The 23,247-nt window shown below is 39.4% G+C and overlaps 1 protein-coding gene across 7 annotated transcripts in view; it reads left to right on the top strand.

Moving 5' to 3' along the window:
- NSMCE2 (NSE2 (MMS21) homolog, SMC5-SMC6 complex SUMO ligase) overlaps positions 1–23,247 on the top strand; it is a 238,184-nt gene that overhangs the window by 78,259 nt on the left and 136,678 nt on the right. For 6 of the 7 annotated variants that reach the window (NM_001075797.3, XM_005215369.5, XM_010811958.3 and 3 more), the window contains 1 exon segment: positions 897–1,050. In NM_001075797.3, the coding sequence (NP_001069265.2) occupies positions 897–1,050 (154 nt within the window). 7 annotated transcript variants of the gene reach the window in all.

The following is a 23,247-nucleotide window of genomic DNA, read 5'->3' as shown; positions in this document are numbered from 1 at the left end:
CTTGTCACTAAAGCCTCGCCATGTTTTTCACACCTCTCTTTGATGATGGATCCAGCACTGGTTGAGCTTCATCAGTGCAATGAGAAGACAGTCATTTCCTATACTCTGTACTTTACATGTAGATTTAGGTATTTTGATTTCATATAGATTTAGGTATTTTGATTTCATGCTTAATTTTCATTTTTGATTTGGCTAATGCATAGCATGCATAGCAATTAAACAAAAGAATATTATCTAATTCTTTGCTCCATGACAGAAGATAATCAAAGCAGAGGACTTACAGATAATCTTTTGACTTTGAATGGTAAAATATGATGCTTTCAACATTTTTGCATGTTTGAAAATTTTATAATAAAATATTGGGGGAGGGGAGAATAAAGATTGAGAGGTTAGCCTTGAACAGACTAGGGGCACTTACTCCTGGTGACCGCAGATGGTGGAAGTTCAAGGTTCAAGTCTCCACTCATTTTGTGAAGGAGGAGCCAGCCTCACCTGCCGGGGCCGAGGACCAGAGAAGAGGAGTGCTGGAGAGAATGCAGGACAGACTCAAGAGGAAGGAGAGGGGACCGCATAGACCTAAATGAAAAGAAGGCGCCGTCACGCTCAGGTTCTGGTGAAGGTGGAGGACACAGTTGCGCGGTACTTGTCTGGACACGGCAAGTCAGCAGGGCAACGAGGGGATAGTGTAAGAAACCAAAGGGTAGGTGGGGTAAATGAGTTTCTCTGCTGTCCGCTAGCAGTCTGTTTCTGAAACAGGGCCCTGCCCCCCTGGTTCTCTGTTGAAGGAAATTCTGTTTTCTACCGCTATATTTTTTGAATAAAATGCAAGAAAAATTCTGTTACAAGACTGTGTCATTGTTAACATTCAACTACAGTAATTTTATTGTCCTCCTCAGGTAAAAGAAGAACGTTCAGAGAAAATACCTGATCTAAAATTATTAGTGGAGAAGAAGTTTTTGGCTTTACAGAATAAGAATTCCGATGCAGACTTTCAAAATAATGAAAAATTTGTCCAATTTAAACAACAGCTGAAAGAACTAAAGAAGCAATGTAAGTCAGCATGCTTTGCTTTGGTTTGGCTTTTTTAAATTAGGGAACTGACTGGATTAACAGTCCCAGAAACTGATTTTTATAGAGTTTGCTTATCTGCTTGGCTTGATCTTTCTAAATCGCTTTTTTATTGTTGTTGCAATTCTGTATTTTGTCTAACTTTTGGTTCAAATCAGCTATCCATTTCTGAAAGCCAACGGTTTCCACAAAGTGCTAAGAAAATTCCCCAGCAGGTAGAGAAAGTTACACTGTTATTGTCCCACTGCTGAGAAAGAAATTGGGAAAATAAAACTAAAAGCTGTTTTATTAAAATAGCAAAGGTAGTTTTCAAATTTTAAACTGCTGTGCCAAGCTTTAAAATAACTGTATCTTGATTCTAGTTTTTCTGTTTTAGAGTAGCAGGAGCAATGTTTTCTCAAATGTGAGACCAAAATTCTCTTGATCTCTTCTGTCTTGGTGGTAGTATAAATTCCATGTGATTTTTTTTTTTTTTTTTTTGCCTTACCAGGAAACTTTATTATACTCAGGGTTTTAATGCACATAATTTTAATTTAAAAATGAGAGTATAAAAATTATTAGTTGTACCCCAAAAGTCTTGAAGACAGTATTGGCAGAAATGTATGTTTTTTGTACAGTGAAGTACATTTCCTTTTTTTCCTCCCTTTTTCCCCATATAATCCACATACCAATTTTATGTAATTTTATTGTTTTTACACTAGCATCAGTCGTTGTTCTTTAGGTTTGAGGCTCTTTTATTCCTTAGAGAATTGAACAAAGTAATTTTTTTTTCAAACTTTGGTTTCATATCACCTTCATTTGCATATACATGGGACAGGAATGCATGATACAAGATAAATTTACTTCATGTTCATATTTGTATTTAGCAGAAGGATTCCTATTTTTAAATAGGCCTTCTTTTAAATATAAGCATTTTCTTTAAATTGATGCTGAGATCTCAAAAAATAACTGAGGAAGCAGCTTTACTTTTGTCTATTTTACAAATAACTTAAGTTTCACAATTTGGAATGTTTTGCAATCATGATGAGACTTTTCTGTTACTGTAAATTTAAATAGTAAGCATTTTCCCCACATTTCAAATCTATGTGTTTTTTTGGTGGTGGTTGTTCTTCATTGAACAGCACAGCTACCAAATCTCTCTAAATTAATTTGTACTGTTTCCCCAGATGGATAACAATTCTCCAAATAGGTAATAATTTGCTAGTGCCTTTCTGGTCTAGATGCTAGTGAATTGAAGTTTTTGCTTTGGTCAAAATAACCAAATCATTTTATTTTTCTTCTTGGAGACAATAATCACAAATTATGGCAGATTTAGCATCTGATCATAATTCTTGATTTTTTTTTTAGATATTTTATAATACAGATTAAAGGACAAATATTCAAAAACAGAAATTTCTTCCCACTTTGTTATTGTTTACAAAATTATTATTCCATAAGAGAAAACTATAAAGATCTTTAGAATCATATACTCATGTGGAAGTGCCTTCTAATTAACAGTGTGTATTCAACAGAATTATAATTATTGGAATTATAGTATCATTTCTTTAATTCTCTCTAAAATGAGGAATGAGGGAGAGGTTTCCCCAGGCCAGCAGTATACATCATTTGTCTGGACAGTTAAACCTTACTACAGAGTAAATTTATATTTAAGAAAACTTCCTTATATAGGGTTTCCTTACATATGGTAACACTAGAATTAAGAGAACTTTCCTTTTATGTCTCCTGAAGTAATCTTTTTAAAAATTTTAAAATATCAAATGGTGAAACAAGCAAAATATTAATACTCTTTTAAGATACTCTGTAAGATGTATATACTTTACTTGCAGAAATGTGATTTTTAGTGCATTATTATTAGCGCTATCAGTTAAACTGATGCCATGCCTCCTGGATTTCATTTCTTTTAATGTAACGCTAGTGAGGATGCTGGTTAGCACGAGGCTTGTGCAGTTTTGTGGAGCCAAGTCAAAGAAACTATGATTTATAAAGAAGCTGGTGAATCTATTTATTTTGAGAGATTTTCTGAAGGCAAGGAATTACAATAGTAATTTGGTGGATTTTTTTTTTAAGATTGGAAAAGACAAGCCAGGGAGAGATACTTGAATCTAGTTACCTATTTTGACGAAGGCTAAAGCATTTTTATGGTCTGCACATAGTAGAAGAGTTCTTCCAATGAAAATCACCCCACATTTTCACCAACTTTATTATTCAAGAACATAAATTGCATGGGATTACATTTTACCAGATAAGGATTTAATGAAAGAAATACCAGGAAGCTCTTAGGCGGGGGGGGAATCAAGGAGACTGAAATGAGGAGGTCTATCTGGTGCCCTGACCTGAGGAGGTGCCCTCATTTCTCAAGGCAGCTCTGCCTACAGCAGTTAATCCTGCTGCAGCTCAGCGGCTGGTTCTCAAAGTGACTGGTGTCAAGAACCCCTTACATTCTTAAACTCACTGAGGGCCATGGACTCCCGTGGTGGTCCAGTGGTTAAGACTCTGCTTCCAATGCTGAGGATGCAGGTTTGACCCCTGGTTGATTAGGGAACTAAGGTCCCACGTGCCATGGGGTGTGGCCAGTTTACGTGTGTGTGTGTCTGTGTATAAACAGCATATTTTTTTAAAATTATTTTTTATTTAGGTCCCCCAGACAGCTTTTTAACTTTTCATAGGTTGTAGCTGTTGGTATCTAAATAGAAATCAAAACTGAGGAACTTAAAAAATATTAATGCACTTAAAAAAATCAATCATAAGTCCATTACATGTTAATAAAAAGAACACAGGGAGGCCTGGCGTGCTGCGATTTATGGGGTTGCAAAGAGTTGGACACGACTAAGTGACTGAACTGAACTGACTGATGACATATAACTAGGTATTTTCCAAACAAAGAAAAATTAGTGGGAAGAGTGGCATTATTTTACATTTTTGCAAGTCTTTTCAATTTCTGGCTTAATAGAATGCAGCTGGGTCTTCATATTTGCTCATGCATTTAATCTGTTGTGCATTGTTTTGATTGATGATTGATTTTTTTTAAGTGTTTGGGTTGAACCAAAGAAAGTCCAGCTTCACACATAGGTAGTTGGACTTGCTGAAAGGATCTTGCAGACCCCCTGAAATTCTCATTTTGAAAACCACAGATTTAGGCCAAGGGTCAGTACGTATGGCCCCGTTGGCCAAATTCAGCCTACACCCTCTTTCTCTGTGACCTGCAAGCTAAGATTTTTCTTTAATATTTTTCAATTGTTGGGGGGAAAAAAGTCAAGAGAAGAATGTGATGTGAAAATTAAATTATTCAGATTTTAGTGTTCATATGTAAATTTTTATGAGAATCTAGACACATTCATTCATTTACATGTTGTCTATAGGTGCTTTACATCATAATGGCAGAGTTGAGAGGTTGCATCAGAGACCATCTGACCCACAAAACTTGTTTTTACTATCTGACTCTTTCCTGAATGGTAATTAGAAATAAGGGAAGGTATTTTTGTTGTTGTTAACTTTAGATTTTTTTCCTGCTGCTGCTGCTAAGTCTCTTCAGTCGTGTCCGATTCTGTGTGACCCCATAGATGGCAGCCCACCATCTACTCTGTCCCTGGGATTCTCCAGGCAAGAATACTGGAGGGAGTTGCTATTTCCTTCTCCAACGCATGCATGCATGCTAAGTCGCTTCAGTCATGTCCGACTCTGTGCGACCTCATGGACAGCAGCCCACCAGGCTCCTCTGTCCACGGGATTCTCTAGGCAAGAGTACTGGAGTGGGTTGCCATTTCCTTCTCCAAGACTTTTTCCTAAGTACCATGCATTTGTCTCAGGTATATTCAGAACACCTTGTGTGCCTGCTGTATATGAATCTTTGCAGCTGGTGCTCTGAGATCAAAATAAGGCAGAGTTCCAGGACCTGGAGAAGATAATATATACAATTCTGGTAGAGCCATGAAAGCAAATATCCAAGCAAAAGCAAAGACACAATGTCAAAAACAAATATTATACAAGTGGGCCTTAATGGAGGAAGAACAGGAATGCAGATTTTATCTGCGTTGGTTGATAGGGGTTGCCTGGAACTATGTGTTCAAAATGCTTCAGAGGCTGGGTTCAGGCCTTGCAAGAAAGGGTGTGCTGAAGGATTGTGGGAAAAGAAGAGAAGCAGTGCAGATATCTGGTATTTACCATCTCTAGAATATAACAGCAGCAGATGAATTATACTCATTTGAGGCTATGCTTACTCTGAAGGTCACATACTTCAGTTGTACACAGTAAGGTTTTTTAGTAGTTATTTGTGTCTTGCAGATATTGCCAGGCATTCAATCCATCTTCTTTGGGCAAATTGTTTTATGTGTGGGTACCCAGTGTCCTAAGTATTAGAGATATTATGTCTGCCTCAACTTCCTAGGATTATTACCAAGGTTAAATGAGATAGTAGATCTTTGCAAACTCTGAAACTTTACATTTAAGTTATTATTGACAAAGAGCTAGTAAAGCATAGTGGAAAGAATGTGAGTTTAGCAGCCAGAAGACCTGGGTTTGAGTCAATAAGTAAGTAGCCTGATCTCTGTACCAGTACCACCCATTTTTCTTAGGGCTAATTCTTAGAGTCATACAAATCAAGATTGTGATTGAAGATAATTTTTATATTTGGTGGCAGTGATGATAAATGAGCCAGCAAACAGTTTTCACAGAAGAGAATTCTGTTCCCCTAAATGGTAATCATGGTCTTACTAACCCAAGTTGTAAAATAAACAATATGACTTGGTTTAGGGCAGACAGAACCAGACCAAGTTGGATAAAATTATTTTAATATACCTGAACAGTATATTCATATTGTAATATTCTCTCTTCCTTGTCTCTTTTACTTAAACAGTTTACAGTATTGCAACTCATGGTTTCCTGTGATTTTAACGTCAGGAGAACTTAATTAGAATATGCAGACAGACGCCTCTGTATAAATGGGCTTCTCTGGTAGCTCAGCTGGTATAGAATCTGCCTGCAATGCCAGAGACCCCAGTTCAGTTCCTGGGTTGGGAAGATCGCTGGAGAAGGGATCAGCCACCCACTCCAGTATTCTTGGGTTTCCCTGGTGCTCAGATGGTAAAGAATCCACCTGTAATGCGGGAGACCTGAGTTCGATCCCTGGGTTGGAAAGATCCCCTGGAGAAGGAAATGCCAACCCCCTCCAGTATTCTGGCCTGGAGAATTCCATGGGGTCCCAAAGAGTCGGACACAAGTTTCACTTTCTGTATAAACACTTTCTCAAGTTTTCAAGTAATCTTTCTGGTGTTCCTTATTCACTTACCAATTATATAATTAGGAGGCATTGAAAGTTTTAGTATAGGTCAGCAAGGCAGAAATCGAGGGAATTTTACAATAGTTCATACTTAGGAACCTTTACAATTTAAGGGCATCACTTTGTTGTCAAAATAGAATTTACTCTAAATCTGAGAGCTTTAGTATTAAATAATAGGAAATGTAATTTTGATGGTACCTTTAAATGTTAAAAGAGCATGTCTTTTTTAATGCATATTTGCTAATCTGAAGGTGTTCACCACAAATTTAACAGTATACTTAGGTCATATATGAGATATGCAGAATACGAGATACAGAGATAATTGAATCCATGTGTGAAACTCAGAAATCAATTTAAGTGATACATATATCTGGACACAGAAATCATTATCACTTCTCATAATACCACACACACAACATAGGAATTCACACCATAATCTTGTAAGTTATATGGGTTTAGAAAATAACTGTGTGCCATCACTTGAAACATGCTCATTATAGGGCTCAAAACTGATAAAATAGGGAGTGGCCATTCACTTCACAAAAGATTTGCTCACAGATTCTGTTAGATAGGGAGTTCCTTAGGAATACTAGAATAACTTTACTGTTCCTTGTGGGTTGCTTACCCCATCCTTCATCATCTGTTCAAAGCCACAGTGTCATTCCACGTGAGCAGGGCCTTCTGTATTTTGCCTACTGCTGTATTCCTTGAGGTCTAGGTACCTGGTATGTAATGCACAGATCCTTGATGGTCACAAGAGTCTTCAGGAGAACTGCCATATACTTGAGAGCTTGTGCTTAGTTGCTCAGTCGTGTCTCTTTGCAACCCCATGGACTGTAGCCCACCAGGCTCCTCTGTCCACGGAATTTCCCAGACAAGGATGCTAGAGCGGGTTGCCGTTTCCTATTCCAGGGAATCTTCCCAACCCAGGGATTGAACCCGCGTCTCCTGCATTGGCAAGCAGATTCTAGGAAGCCCACACAAGAGGTTATGCCCTACCTAAAGGAGATGCCTGCAACCTGGCCAATCCCTGCTGCTATGAGGGAGGGTGGACACAGTGTTACCAGATCTTCAGGTTTTTGGGAAAACCCAGAAGTTTAGCTGATTATTTTTCAGTTACTAAATTTTTGAAACACTATATGAACAGAACTGTCAGTTTGTGAGCTTTGATTTTGCCTCCTCGTAATACCATTTTTCACTGCCTTGCTAAGCACTTAATGGGACATCAGTATTAATTTGTCCAATTAACAGTAGATTATGATTTCTTCAAGGAAAGGGATGCTTTTATTTAAAGATACTTCAAAGTAAGGCCAGATTTTATGCATTTCCTGCCATTTGGGAATGTGGAGTAGGAACCCAGTGGATTCTGTTGAAAAGCAGGTGGAGATTTTATGTTGAGGGGCCAAATAGGGGAATCCCTACACCAGTTGCAGATGAACAGTAGAGTTTTAGGGAAGATTAGCTCTTTTGAGGATTGGAAATGTGTATGTGAGTTTTGAAGCCTACTAGAAGGAGAGAGGTGAGGAAGAAGCAAAGGAGGTGCTTAGATACACATTGGATGTGTTTAAACTACACCAGGTGTTGGCCAACCTGACTTAATGCTGATCCCCTTCAACCTATAAATGTCTTTGTCGTGCAATATAACTGTCTATCCAAACAACATATATTGCTGGGCTGCAATTAACCAAAGCCCAAGACCCTTTAAGGTAGGAATAGTTTCTCATTCATCTCTGTGTTCCTTTTGTTCCTTATCTAGTTAGAGCTCAGGTAATATTTATAGAACAGAATTATTCAACTAGAAAAAGAGGGTCAGAATCTAGTTAAGGTAGTCTGATGGTAAAACGTCTTTTCCCTTCGATACTGTGCCATCAGTAGAGAAGAAAAGAAGAGGAAGAAAATTGGCATACATGGCTTTGGGATCTAAAATCAGCAGCAGAGGGTTAACAACTATATTGCCTTTGACAGTCCTTTATTTTTTTAATTATTCAGAAAAGACAGCATGCATGATCCTGTGTTATAACCTGTTATAGTGATATGTTGGTGTAAATGTATCGTATATGTAGCAACACATAGTTTTTAACACCACAGCAGCAGCATACTCAGGAATTGATGCTCACTTACTTAGAACATTTAAGCAAACTTATAAAAGTTTAGGCTTGCTCGCTCTTCTATAGACAATTTTTCATCTCTGTGGCCCTTAGTTAATCTTCATTTTTTCTTTAATATTGATGATACCATCACCATTCATTTGCTGGATGACCACTAACGGTTGGGAAATGCTAAAAGTCATAAGTTTCACAACAGAGATTGACTTTTCCACAGTGGATTATATCCTGAGGACTCATGCTCATTGAGTGAAATTTACGCCCTGTGCAAATGTTTTATTCTTTGTGTATTTGCCTCTCTCCTTCTTCCTCTTTGAGTCATTCTGTCTGATTCTTTTGTGGCTCTTTCCTCCCTTCTGCTTTCTTTGTGTTTCCCACCCAGATGGTTTCTCTTTCCCGTAGGTCTTTACTTACATCAGGGGTAGCTAAGTGCTACCATTCCCGTCTTAATGATGAAGCAGCTTCCGAGAGATTAAGTGATATGCCCAGGGTTACAAAGTTCATAAACAGTGGAACCAGATGACAGGAGATGCCAAGGGGAGAGAGAGTATTAGAAAGAGATGTAACTATCCTCTCTCTTCTGTTTCATACAGTTATTTCCTAGGAAGTTTTACACTTTAAAGCAGATTTGGGGTTCAGTTGAGTTGCTCAGTTGTGTCCAACTCTTTGCGACCTCATGGACTGCAGGACACCGGGCTTCCCTGTCCATTACCAGCTCCCGAAGCTTGCTCAAATTCATGTCCATCGAGTCGGAGAAACCATCCAACCATCTCGTCCTCGTCACCTTCTCCCCCTGCCTTCAATCTTTCCCAGCATCAGGATCTCTTCTAAGGAGTCAGTCCTTCGCATCAGGTGGGAAAATATTGGAGCTTCAGCTTCAGCATCAGTCCTTCCAATAAGTATTCAGGACTGATTTCCTTTAGGGTTGACTGGTTTGATCTCTTTGCAGTCCAGGGGACTCTCAAGAGCTAGTGAAACTAATTCCGATCAGATTGATTCTCTTGTGGTGGAGTTTTAATCAGGGCATTAAGCTATCAGGGAGCTCTTTGGGAGTGAAAAATTGGCTTTTCTACATGTGTGTTGTAATAAGCAATAAAAGATGCCCGTATACTCCACCTTCACTCCAGAGTTTCCCCTAGTCTTTTAGGAAAATAGTATGCAGTTCAGTTCAGTCACTCAGTCGTGTCCAACTCTTTGCGACCCCATGAATCACAGCACACCAGGCCTCCCTGTCCATTACCAACTCCTGGAGTTTACCCAAACTCATGTCCATTGAGTCAGTGATGCCATCCAGCCATCTCATCCTCTGTCATCCCCTTCTCCTCCTGCCCCCAATCTCTGCCAGCATCAGGGTCTCTTTTCCAGTGAGTCAACTCTTCGCATGAGGTGGCCAAAATATTGGAGTTTCGGCTTCAACATCAGTCCTTCCAATGAACACCCAGGACTGAGCTCCTTTAGGATGGACTGGTTGGATCTCCTTGCAGTCCAAAGGACTCTCAAGAGTCTTCTCCAACACCACAGTTCAAAAGCATCAATTCTTCGGTGCTCAGCTTTCTTCACAGTCCAACTCTCACATCCATACATGACCACTGGAAAACCATAGCCTTGACTAGACAGACCTTTGTTGGCAAAGTAATGTCTTTTCAATATGCTATCTAGGTTGGTCATACCTTTCCTTCCAAGGAGTAAGCGTCTTTTAATTTCATGGCTGCAGTCACCATCTGCAGTGATTCTGGAGCCCCCCAAAATAAAGTCTGACACTATTAACACTGTTTCCCCATCTAGTTCCCATGAAGTGATGGGACCGGATGCCATGAACTTTGTTTTCTGAATGTTGAGCTTTAAGCCAACTTTTTCACTCTCCTCCTTCACTTTCATCAAGAGGCTTTTTAGTTCCTCTTCACTTTCTGCAGGGTGGTGTCATCTCCATATCTGAGGTTATTGATATTTCTCCCGGCAATCTTGATTCCAGCTTGTGCTTCTTCCAGCCCAGCCTTTCTCATGATGTACTCTGCATATAAGTTAAATAAACAGGGTGACAATATATAGCCTTGATGTACTCCTTTTCCTATTTGGAACCAGTCTGTTAACTGTTGCTTCCTGACCTGTATACAGGTTTCTCAGGAGACAGGTCAGGTGGTCTCATATTCCCATCTCTTTTGGGATTTTCCACAGTTTATTGTGATCCACACAGTCAAAGGCTTTGGCATAGTCAATAAAGCAGAAATAGATGTTTTTCTGGAACTCTCTTGCTTTTTCTATGATCCAGCAGTGGATGTTGGCCATTTGATCTCTGGTTCCTCTGCGTTTTCTAAAACCAAGACGTCAGGAAGTTCACAGTTCATGTACTGCTGAAGTCTGGCTTGGAGAATTTTGAACATTACTGTATTAATAGAAGTAATAACCAGGCTTTGTACAATGACTACTACATGTGGTACTTAATCAGTGCTAGTTGAATTATTAATGCACAGGCATTGTTTGAGGGCTTGCCTATAAAAGGTATTTGTATACTTTATATACATTATTGTTTACTTCTCACAGTTCTACAACTGTACCCATATTATAGAATAGAAAATGTGCAGAGAGAGGTGAGATGGCTTTCTGAAGGTCATAAGTGCTGAAATTCAAACCCAGGTTTAGGTGACACCAGAGTTCATGTTCTTTCCCTTGTATACCACATCAACTCTTGAAAACCTTTCCATTTTTTTTTTTTTTCTCTCTCTCTCTTCTCTCAATTCAAGCATTTCGTGCATCTCTTTAAAAATTGATGTGTCCTGGGACTGTCAAGTAGTGAACAGTGAACCCAGATTATGGGTCTCTGTTGATGCCCTCTGGTGACTCTGGTGGAATCTGCTTCATCTGGCTGAGAAGCTCTTGCTTAGTCACTTGTGTATAGAGATCAGGGTGTAGGGTTCATATCAGGCCTTATATAGTACTTTGTCTGTGCTGATATTGCTTTCAAAGCAGCCCCTAGAGAATCACGTTGTAGCTGAGCCCATTTTATAAAGAAGTGAGACTCAAAAGGCAAGTAGTTTGGTCAAGGTCACAAAGTAAGTTACAGAGTGAAACTGAGTCCTCCTTTTCCAGATCCCATGGTTTTGGCAATACATTCAGTAAATAGTGCATGAGAATGCCTTTTACGGTGTGAATAGCACAACTATTCACTGTGCTAGGGAGAAAGGAATAGGATGTTTATTACACCTCAAGTTTAGAACAAATTCCATGAAATGTACTTCAAGCATAACAGCAGTAATCCCATGCATGTCCGTCATCCCTTTTAATCTTTGCAGCATCCACGTGCCGGAGAGGAATGCGTGGAAAATGCAGGTTCTGTTTTTAGCAGACTGGTTCCTAGAGGTGACGTATTTACCCAGTGTCTCACCATCAGGAGGTCAGAAGGATAACAAATACATCTCTGAGGAGAGGGGAAGCTTTAGAATGAGAGATGACTATAATTAAAGTTATTAGGTTCAGGTATCAAGGGAGCAGTGAGTCAGCACCAAGTTTAAACAAACTGTGGACTGCGGGTGTTTCTCTCCTGGTGGCTTATTTTGAGAGAGTGTGATGTCATCCGTGCCCAGAAAGCAGCCTGACCCCAGAACACGAGTAAGTGTCCTGGAGAGATGCACATCACGCTTAAGAATTATCTTGTTGGATTGGAAGCATCTAGTTTGTAATTATTAGATGTATATAATAGGTACCCATTTGTAGTTGACATCTGGCTCCTACCAGCCCCTGGGAACCACTGTTTTTTTTTTTTTCCCCTCCGTATAGTTTTGGCTTTTCCAGATTGCTGCATACATGGAATCATACAGGGTATAGCCTTGTAAGTGGCTTTTTTCCACTGAAGCAGAATGTGTGTGAGTTTCATCCACAGTTTGTTGCATCGTGTTGCTATAATAGTCCATCATATAGATGTACCATAGTTATAATCTCTTCTGTTCAGTCACCAACTCAAGGTCGTTTCCGTGGTTTCCAGCTTGGAGCCGTTATGTTTAAAGCTGTTCCAAGTATCATGTATAGGCTTTAATGTGAATGTAAGTTTTAATTTCTCTTGGATAAATATCAAGGTGTGCGACTGCTGACTTATGTGGTGAGTACGCATTTAACTTACAAGACACTGATAGACTGTTTTCCATGGTCCCATCTTATATTTCCGTGAGCGTTGTATTACTAGTTGCTGTGTACCCTCACCAGCCCTTGGATTATTTTGGTTTTGTTTTTAATTTTAGCCATTCTAGTAAGTCTGTAATGTTAGCTCATTGTAGACTTAGTTTGTGCTTTTCTAATGACAGTGATGCTGAACATGAAGTTCCTTTTTTGTACTTAAATTTTTCATATAATGTTCATGTTTTTCTATTCGTGTATCTCCTACATTTATTATTTAGTTTATTCAAGAATCATTTTAGACAGTTTGTGGCAGTGGTTCTCACCCAGTCTGTTCCCACACCAGCAGCCATAAGCATCACCTGGAAACTTACTGAAAATACAGATTTTTCAGATGCACATAAGAGCAACTGAATCGGAAACTCTGGGGATGGGGCTGAATTTTAACAAGCCCTCCAGGTGATCTCCTCTAAGCCAGAGTTTGAGGACCATTGGTTTGCAGTAGTGGCGCTTACCTATCACTGGATATCAGTATCAGCTGTGAACCTTAAAAAAAGACCCAATTCCAACCCCCAGAGATTCAGAATTAATTAGTTGGTGTCTCATGGGGCTCTAGGCATTTTTTTTTTTTTTTTTAAGTTCTCTGGGTGGTGCTAATGTATAATCAAGGTTGAAAGTAGCTTGTCTACCAAAGGTTGTTTAGCTAGGCATTGTAGAGGACACAAATCTGACTTCTAATTCCATGTCTCATGTAGCTTATTATCTAAAAGGGAAGGTCCAAAAATACACAGCATAGTTACAGGCATATATAAATTACTCAGCTGCTGCTGCTAAGTCGCTTCAGTCGTGTCCGACTCTGTGCGACCCCATAGATGGCAGCCCACCAGGCTCCCCCATCCCTGGGATTCTCCAGGCAAGAACACTGGAGCGGGTTGCCATTTCCTTCTCCAATGCATGAAAGTGAAAGTGAAGTCTCTCAGTCGTGTCCGACTCTTAGCGACCCCATGGACTGCAGCCTACCAGGCTCCTCCATCCATGGGATTTTCCAGGCGAGAGTACTGAAGTGGGTTGCCATTGCCTTCTCCAAAATTGCTCAGCAGTTACCTAATAAATTAAACTGTACTTGGTGTCCTGGGTTTGAATGTAAACTACCTTTATATATAACTCTCTGAGAGCCTCATTTTTGTATTCCATGTTGTACTTCACATTCATTCGTTCAGGCAGTATTTATTGAGTATGCTGGGAATGTAGTTGTGAATAAACTAGACAAATCCCTAGTTTACATTGGAGCTTACATTCTGGTCTTTGGCACCTAGGTAGCCTCTACTCACTTTACAGTCTTTAAGTGGAATATAGTACACATCTTACTAGCTCTAAAAGAAAGTAGTCTGTTCATATGCAAAATTGATAACTTTAATAATGATCATATTTTTTTATATTCAAGTATTGTCCTGCAGAGTTATTTGCCTTGTATTTGTTAATATTTTAGTCATGAAATCTATTTTCTTGGTAACTTTTTTAAGCCATGTATTTAATCATCTCCATTAATAACACTGTTAAGGGCAGAGACTGTCCAACCCATGGAAAGATCCTAGAATTTGGGATCAGAAAATATGTATTGAGATTCTAAATAATAGTTTGTGTTTTTGATCAAATAAATAGAATTTTACATTTCTGTAAAGTATAGGTAATATAATAATAATGCTTCTTAGCCCCCCAGAGTTGTATAGGGATTAAACCAGATATTTTAAAATGAAAAGTGAAAGTGCTTTTATAAACTGTAATATACTCTCTCAAATATTAGTTTCCTAATCTTTTTTAAAGTTGCTTAAAGGCATTAACTTTAATAATTTTTATTTCAAAAGTTAAATATTTTATACTTGATTAGCAGTTGGCATACGTCCTTAAGTACAAGGAGACAAAATGTTTAGTCCTTTTGTAAAAGTGTTAAGAGATCATAAAGAAGGATAAAATAGACTGTCAAGTAGTTAAGGAATGTTCTGTCATTGACAAGAGTGTGAACCAAAAATGTTGATAAGGTGACAAATCATTTTTCAGTACAGTATTGGTTTTGGCAACCTTTTCTTGATAGGAGGCAGAGAGTGAAGTGTCAAGAACAGCCCTAGTCACATAGCGAGCCATGCTGCCCCTGGTGACGTGTGTTCATTATGAGCAGATGCGCTGGAGCTGCCGCTGTTCATTACTGCCGTGCGTGGGCCTTCACTGTGTTAGGGATTCTCTTACAGATCAGCATTTAACTGCGGAGGACCCCCTTTGTGTCTGAATCTGGCTATTTAGCTTTTCTTTCTTTTTTTTAAATCCCCCAGTGACTTATTTCAAATTACATTTTTTAGTGAATTAGCACCTCTGATAATGCAGAACACAAGGCTAGACACCAGGACCGCAGGCAAGTAATCCATGTTTTGGAGAGTGAGACAAAAAGCGAACTGGCCTCTTGAGATGACGGGCCCTAGAACTTGACTCAGAAAACTTGGAGAGATGAGAGTGGGGTAGGGACGTTGATGAAAGATGTTGAGTAGAGCTTTCCAAGATAAATCTAGCTAATTTTTTAAAATAAAATACTGAAGTTTTCTGGGGCAGAAGAATCAGTTTGCTTTAGTTGTGGGGTGCTTGGTGTTTATCAGGAAGTTTGCGTTTGGTCGGAGCATCTACTGAGTGAGGGCAGGCACCGCGCATTGTCTGTGGCACCTAGGACAGCACCTTGGCATGGCAACAGTGCTTCCTGTACATTTGGGAAGTGAGTGAAGACCTGTAAGGGAAAGGGTTAAGGGGAGGGAGCCTTCTTTTCTCCCACAGGACAAGTATTCCGTGGCAGCTCCTCTGACGCACACCTGGCCTTGGAATGAGAGCACAGGGGCAGGCGTCGCGTCCCTTTTCATCCAAGCCCTTTGGCAGACTCAGGCAGAACTGTGCACTAAGTACAAAGTGTGGCTGCCAATTGGCTGGAGGTGTTCCCAGACTTTCTGGCAACCTTCCTTGCCCCGTTTGACCATGGGCTGCTTACTGGTGGAAAGTACTTCCTTCCTCTTTCCCTAGGGGGACACTGTTCTGTGACTTCACTTCAGCTGCTTTAGCAGGAAACTTACAAGTTACCCTTAAGAGTTTTTAATTCCTTCCCCAACCATCAGGCTTAAGTAACCTCCATCTCTCCTGTTATACAGTAGCATTGATTTTTCCACCCACACACAAAGCGTTAAATTGACTATGCTTCTTACATTTTAGAGTATTACAGAGTTAAGAAAATATAGTAGTTGCTTATGTAGGTTTATGCTCTGCTTCAGAGCATACTGATTTTATTTTTACATTTACTAAAAGCAAAAAATTATTCCTACCAAGAGATGTGTAGAAATGTTCAGCCAGTCACCAAGACGTACTGTCTAGTCCCATTCCTAAAACCCTCTGCCAAGCCTGTCTCCATTTCTTTCTGCTCCTGCTGCTCCACTACTCTCAGTCTCTTATGTGTCCTGTCCCAGGAGTTGCTTCTTGTCAGTTTTCGCTGGAGTGAGTGATGGTTCTAAAAGTATAGGTCTGGTCATGGTTGTCCACCGTGTGTCTTTCAAAGGCCCTCCCAACCCTCCTGGAATAAAGATTGTTCTGGCAACCAGACTTTTTTTTTCTTTTCTTTTTTCACTTTCTCACCACTTTTCTCTCTAGCCCTTTGATCCAGACACTTGCAGTTCCCAGAAAGTATTGTGTTCTCCTTCACCTCCAGGCTTTCACACTTAGTAATCTCTTCATGAAATATTCTTTGTACCCACCCCTCTCTTCACTTGGTTATGAAAAAGTTTACCCATCTGCCTTGATACAGATATCGTGGACTTTGTGGAGTCCTCCCCAAGGTAGAATAAGTGCACAGCTATTACATGGGACCTTTCAGTCAGTTCAGTTCAGTCGCTCAATCATGTCTGACTCTTTGCCACTCCATGGACTGCAGCATGCTAGGCTTCCCTGTCGATCACCAACTCCAAGAGCCTACTCAAACTCGTGTCCATCAGGTTGGTGATGCCATCCAACCATCTCATCCTTTGTCATCCCCTTCCCCTCCCACCTTCAGTCTTTCCCAGCATCAGGGTCTTTTCCAGTGAGTCAGTTTTTTGCATCAGGTGGCCAAAGTATTAGGACCTTTAAAGGAACTTTAATCTGGTGAGGGATATCTAATGGCGAAGATCAGCATGTGAGATTATTTGACAAGAAGAGGAATTTGAAGTAAGGTTTATAGTGGCTTTAAAATAGGCTCTTTTGTTTAAATAATGTGCACAGTGGAAACCAATACTGAGATACCTTATTTATAATCTGATATTTCAACATCTATGCATACCATCCTTTAAAATGTTCTTTGTCCACTGCTTTAGGCGATGGCACATGCCAGCACAGACATACTGACTGAAATATATTAACTTTCTCATCTTGAGTGACTCATTTGACTCGAATAGCAAGTTCCCCTATGACCCCACCTCTAAAAATAGAAAGTATATTATTATGTTTTCAGAATTCCAGGCTTTGAGAAGCAGTAAGCTACTCTGTTTTGTTCTGATGGCCATTGGCCTACAGCTGAATTCTGATAGTCACATGAGCTAGAGACTGGAGTTTGAAGTTGGAAGAGAGATGGAGGCCCCAGAGGGGCAGAAGTTTGGGAGAAGCATGTTAAAATTATAGGTTATAAATACCAACGTTGTTGTTAATAAAATACGCAAACTGTATGTGAGGATCAAGCTTCGGCTTTGATAATACAATGATAATTTAAGATAATTATAATAACTGAATATTAAAGGTACAGAGTATATAATGAGATTCTTTAAAATGTTTTCCTGGTAATTGTGCTTTGGGCAAATCAACTGTAACAAAGATATTTCTCAGTGATATTTAGTAGGAAAATTTGGAGACAAAGAGATGTTTAGAAAATGTTTTATCATATAATATTGAATTTTAAAGCAGTATAAGTATTGTATATGGATTCTGATCACCGTTAGTGGGTAAGAAGCCATAAATAGAAGTAGAAAAAGGTCCAAGAGACATATAGGTCAAAATATTAAAGAGAGAAAGAGTTGTTTGCTTATTTTAGTTGAATTTCCTATTACATGCAGGAGACCTGGGTTCGATCCCTGGGTTAGGAAGATCCCCTGGAGCAGGGAAAAGCTACCCACTCCAGTATTCTGGCCCGGAGAATCCCATGGACTGTAAAGTCCATGGGGTTGCAAAGAGTTGGACATGACTGAGCAACTTCCACTTTCTTTTTTCACGTATGCACAAACTTCTCAGTCTTAATCCAAAAATTAGCCATATTTCAAAATTCATAAACTAAATTCCATAAAATAATAAGATAGGGGTATGGAGTTAGCTATAACTTTTGATTTTCTGTGTTTCTCCTTGTAGGTAGTATTGATTGAGAGTTTGCTTCACTTCTTTTGCAATAAAGTACAGAAGTCACACCAGACTTCCCCTATCCAGTTTTGAAGCAAGAAATCCACTGTGTAGATTAAAAAAAATTCTCATGGTGCATAAGGGAATAGAGATGACAGGTACTCATTTGTTAGAGAATAGATTTTTTAAGTCAGTTCAGTTCAGTCGTTCAGTCATGTCCGACTCTTTGCGACCCCAGAATCACAGCACGCCAGGCCTCCCTGTCCATCACCAACTCCCAGAGTTCACTCAAACTCACGTCCATCTAGTCAGTGATGCCATCCAGCCATCTCATCCTCTGTCATCCCCTTCTCCTCCTGCCCCCAATCCCTCCCAGCATCAGAGTCTTTTCCAGTGAGTCAACTCTTTGCATGAGGTGGCCAAAGTACTGGAGTTTCAGCTTTAGCATCGTTCCTTCCAAAGAACACCCAGGGCTGGTCTCCTTTAGAATGGACTGGTTGGATCTCCTTGCAGTCCAAGGGACTCTCAAGAGTCTTCTCCAACACCACAGTTCAAAAGCATCAATTCTTCAGCGCTCAGCTTTCTTCACAGTCCAACTCTCACATCCATACATGACCACTGGAAAAACCATAGCCTTGACTAGACTGACCTTTGTTGGCAAAGTAATCTCTCTGCTTTTCAGTATGCTATCTAGATGGTCATAACTTTCCTTCCAAGGAGCATGCGTCTTTTAATTTCATGGCTGCAGTCACCATCTGCAGTGATTTTGGAGCCCAAAAAAATGAAGTCTGACACTGTTTCCACTGTTTCCCCATCTATTTCCCATGAAAAAGCCAGCAATTACTTTTTATTTAGAAATTGTGCTTTATTGATAATTGGAATACTTTATTCAGTTATAATTAGATATACAGAAATGATTTGTGTTGGTTCTGAAGTTCAAAACTGCTGTGGGATAGCAGTTGGCATTGTGACATCATCCAAGTGTTCAGTTTTAAATTAGTGTTGGGTTTCCAACTCAGTCACCTTGTGAAATGAGCCACCCCAGAACTTAGTGACTTAACTAACCATATATTTGGCTTGTGCTTCTCTGGATTGGGGGCTTCCCTGGTGGCTTAGATGGTAAAGAACCTGCCTGCAATGTGGGAGACATGGGCTGGATCCCTTAGCTTGGTGATCCTGCTGCTGGTGTGGCTGGGCTTCCTCACACAGTCGCAGCCAGCTGCCTGGCTGACTTGGAGCTTCATGATCTAGGGCGCCCTGAGTTAGAACAGCTTGTCCCTACTCCATGTGATCTGAGCCTCCAGCAGACTAGTTTAGGGTTTTCCACGTGGTGGCAAAAGGGAGAAAGAACAGAAACAGAAGAGCTCTTGAGATTTCAGCTTGGAAATCATGCAGTGTAACTTTTGCTAGGCTGTTGGTCCAAGTGGTTGCCAAGTAGCCTAGACTCAAGGGATAGTAGAGTGGACCCTGCTTTTTTGGTGGGAGGAGATAGAAAGTATTGATACTATGGCCAGGTTTTCAATGAAATAACAGTTTTTAACTACTGAAACAACAGTGTGTGTGTGTGTGTGTGTGTGTGTGTCCGTGTGTTTACTAACCTCTCTTTAATATGCAACCCTCAAAATAAGGGATAATTGAAGTAGGCTCATCTTTTTGAGTCATCCCTTTGATCAAGGACATGTTTATTCGGATATCAAACCAACTGAAGAGATAATTTAGCATAAGTAACATTAAACTACAACTGGTTGAATATGGGCTTCCTAGGTGGCTCTGGTGAATAATCTGCCTGCCAATGCGGGAGATGCAGGTTCAATCCCTGGGTCAGGAGGATGCCTTGGCAGAGGAAATGGCAGCCTACTCCAGTATTCTTACCTAGAAAATCTCATGGGCTGAGACGCCTGGCAGGCTACAGTCCTTGGAGGTCCCAAAAGAGTTGGACACAACTTAGCAACTAAACAACAATAGCATGTTGAATATACATTCAACAAATATATGTTAGAAAATGGCTGCTTAGTGCCCCGGTAAAGAATCTGCCTGCAGTGCAGGAGACCTGGGTTCGAAACCTGGGTCACAGAGATCCCATGGAGAAGGGAGTGGCTACCCACTCCAGTATTCTTATCTGGGAATCCCATGGACAGAGGAGCCTGGCGGCTATAGTCCACGGGGCCGCAGAGTCGGACACGACTGAGCAACTAACACACGTACTTTCACATTAGGCTTAGTGTCTGGGAATAGAAAAGAAAGAAATGTGACATATTCTTTTCTTTCAAGAAGTTTGTATTCTTACGGAACGGGCAAAATTTATATGCATTCAAACCAGCAAGCATTTGTTGCTGATGTGTCAGGGACTGGGCTTTTATCAGAGACTGTGCACAGATGACTATGGCTTAGTTCTTTTGGTGGAACGAGAACTAGATATTTAAAATCACTGTCACTCAAAACAAAATAATAAGTGCTATAAGAGAAATATAAACTGAGTGCTGCTGAATTACAAAAAGAATAAGAGCAGGCAGATGATCTGCTGCCAGGACATGTGATTCATATAATTAACACCTGAGAAGGGAGAGATCTTTGAAATCCGAGGGTGATGGCTTCATGGAGAAAATGAGTTTTGAATAAGACTTTGAAGAAGAGGTAGAATTTGAATTAAGTGGAGAGGTGAGAATTCTGTTTTCAGCTTAGGATTGAGTTGTGTTTTCCCAAGAAAGTATGTAATTAAAGAGAACCTTTCAAAGTGGCAGATATTAAAGAGCATGAGATAACACTGTAGAAAGACTCTGTAGAAAACATTGTACTGGGAGGATGGCCGGCAGTTTTTTTCCCCTCCAGTTGTGCCTAGGTTCAGTTTTCTTTCATCAGATTTTGTGTACTTTGGTTGGAAAACTGAGCAACGAATATTTATCTTACTTTATAAGTGCTGTGTGCACTTCGTTTTCACTTAGTAATGCACACTTTACTTATATATTGATTTGAAAAATAGAAATAAATATTGTGTGTCCCCACTGACAAGGAAATCCAAAATTAACAAAAGTAAGGAAACCCCCATTGACTGATGTCAGACTGGTACTTTCTACAAGCATGCCTGGATCTATTTAAGATCTACGTTGGTAGAAATTAATTGGGGAATTTCCTTTCCTAAATTTGACAAACTTTCTGTTCTAGTTTATTCTATTTAAACAACTTCAACTATTTAGAGGAGGATTGATTAAAATGCATTTTATTGGAATTATGACTGAATGCCTCTAAGTCAGAATCCTACTATGTTTAAAAAATGCCTTTTATTCAATGCTAATTGAATAGTATCATATCTAAACCAATCACCAAAGTGGTCAACATAATTTATATAATTAATAATAGAATTTAAAAATCATAATTTTTATTTTAGTAAATCAAAGCCAGTGTTTCACTGTTTAAATGGTACTTGAAATATATAAATCCCATTGTTTAGTCTGTCATTGCCTTGTCCTCTGAGAGCAGTGATGGTTGACTAATACTGTCTAACATTAACATTACCACATGATGAATTCATATAGATGTCTTTAAAACTTTTCTACCTCTTCAGTTATTTTTCAGTGATGAGAATTTTGAGAATTTATAATAGCTTTTATTATTTCATTTAATAGCTGAAATGTGTGTTCATTTCAAAAAGAATGTATCAGAGGGCTATTCTATATTGAAAATGAGATAGCACGTGAAAGTACTTTGTAAGCTGCAAAGTCCTATGCAGATAGATGTACGTATGAGATGGTATTATTATTTTGAGATCAGCACTAATTCTTTCAGGGTCACACTAGTAGTTCATAGCTGAGTTCTAGAGTCACACTTTTTGAGTTCAAGTCTGGGTTTACTTGTGTAACTATAGGTAAGTTAAAAACAAACAAAAAAACTCTGTGCCTCAGTTTCTCTATTAAAGTGGTACAGAAAGAGTATACCCACTTCATAGGGTTGTTGTGAAGATTAAATGAATGAATATATGAAAGTTCCTTAGAAGAGTATCTTGCGCATAGTAAATGTTACATGTTAGGTCTTATTTTCATCACCAACATCATTATCACCCCATCATGTAGAATGGGTAGATATTAGTAACTGCTCTTAGATACAGGCTAATCAGGTTTTTCTTTGTGGAGTTTTCCTTCTACTCTGTGACTTGCATTTTCATCAGAGAGTTTATTGAGGTCAAGGACTGAGTTTCATCCATTTTCATGTCCTCAGCATTGAGCATAGTTCCTGGCTTATAATAGACATTCAGGAACTGAATGGATTATATTATATAATCACACACATGACTTTTTCAGAGAGAGGTACTCTAGGAGAAGCGTGAGAAAGTTGGTAGCATTCGGTGTCTGCACACGGTTAGTCTCTCTTTCTGATCTACCTTTTCTTTGCAGAGAAAAAATGGTTTCCTCTTGTTCCTTTCTGCCTGTCCAACCTGTCCTCCTGGAAACCTCCCCAGCCTCAAAGTAACCACTCTGGTGCCTTCTGTAGGAAAGCTTTGTTGACCACTGCCACCCAAGATAAACTCTTTTTTTCTGTGCGCTGTACAAATACACACACACACACACATTCCCTGGCCCTCTTTGATGTTTTTATCTTTTGATTAGGGGATATATGCACATAGTGTAAAATTCACAAAGTACAAAAGACTATGTGGTAAAAAGAAGGGTCTTTGCCTCCCTAAGAGGCAGTTACTGTTGCTGCTTTCTCATGTGCCCTTGTTTAAAGTGTGTGTGTGTGTGTGTGTGTGTGTGTGTGCGCTGTTTTACTTGACTTTTTTATTTTTAATTCACTTAATAGATTTTGGGTGTTCGTCCACATCAGTACGTTAGGGTGCTCTCATTCGTGTTAATGGCTACATGGCAGCTCATCTGTTAACCAGTTCCCTGATGGTGGGAATGACTGTTTTTTGTCGCCAACGTTACTGCAATGAATATTCTTAATGTATATAAAACTCCACACCAGTAGGCCTGTATCTGTGAGATAAATCCTGGGGAGTTGCTGAGTTAAAGGATATGTGAATTAAAAATGTTTTAGTTTGGAGGACAAATTGTCCTTCATAAAGATTATATTAATTTTGATTCCCATCAAAAATGTATGGGAGAGCCCATTTCCTACATACTGGCCAACTCAGGTGTTACTAAACCTTTTTGGTCTTTGCTGTGTACATAACCCAGGGAAACTGATTTTATTCCACTTCTTATTGTTATCCTTAGAATATTTCTATCTTACATACGTTATCAACTCTTTGCAATCTTGAATAATCTCATATTTTCATTGACTATGTTCCTTAACTTTTAGGAGCATTCTATTTTC

Source organism: Bos taurus, chromosome 14 (assembly GCF_002263795.3).
Source record: "Bos taurus isolate L1 Dominette 01449 registration number 42190680 breed Hereford chromosome 14, ARS-UCD2.0, whole genome shotgun sequence".
NCBI classification, from domain to species: Eukaryota; Metazoa; Chordata; class Mammalia; order Artiodactyla; family Bovidae; genus Bos; species Bos taurus.
This window is presented reverse-complemented; position numbering and strand designations above follow the sequence as displayed.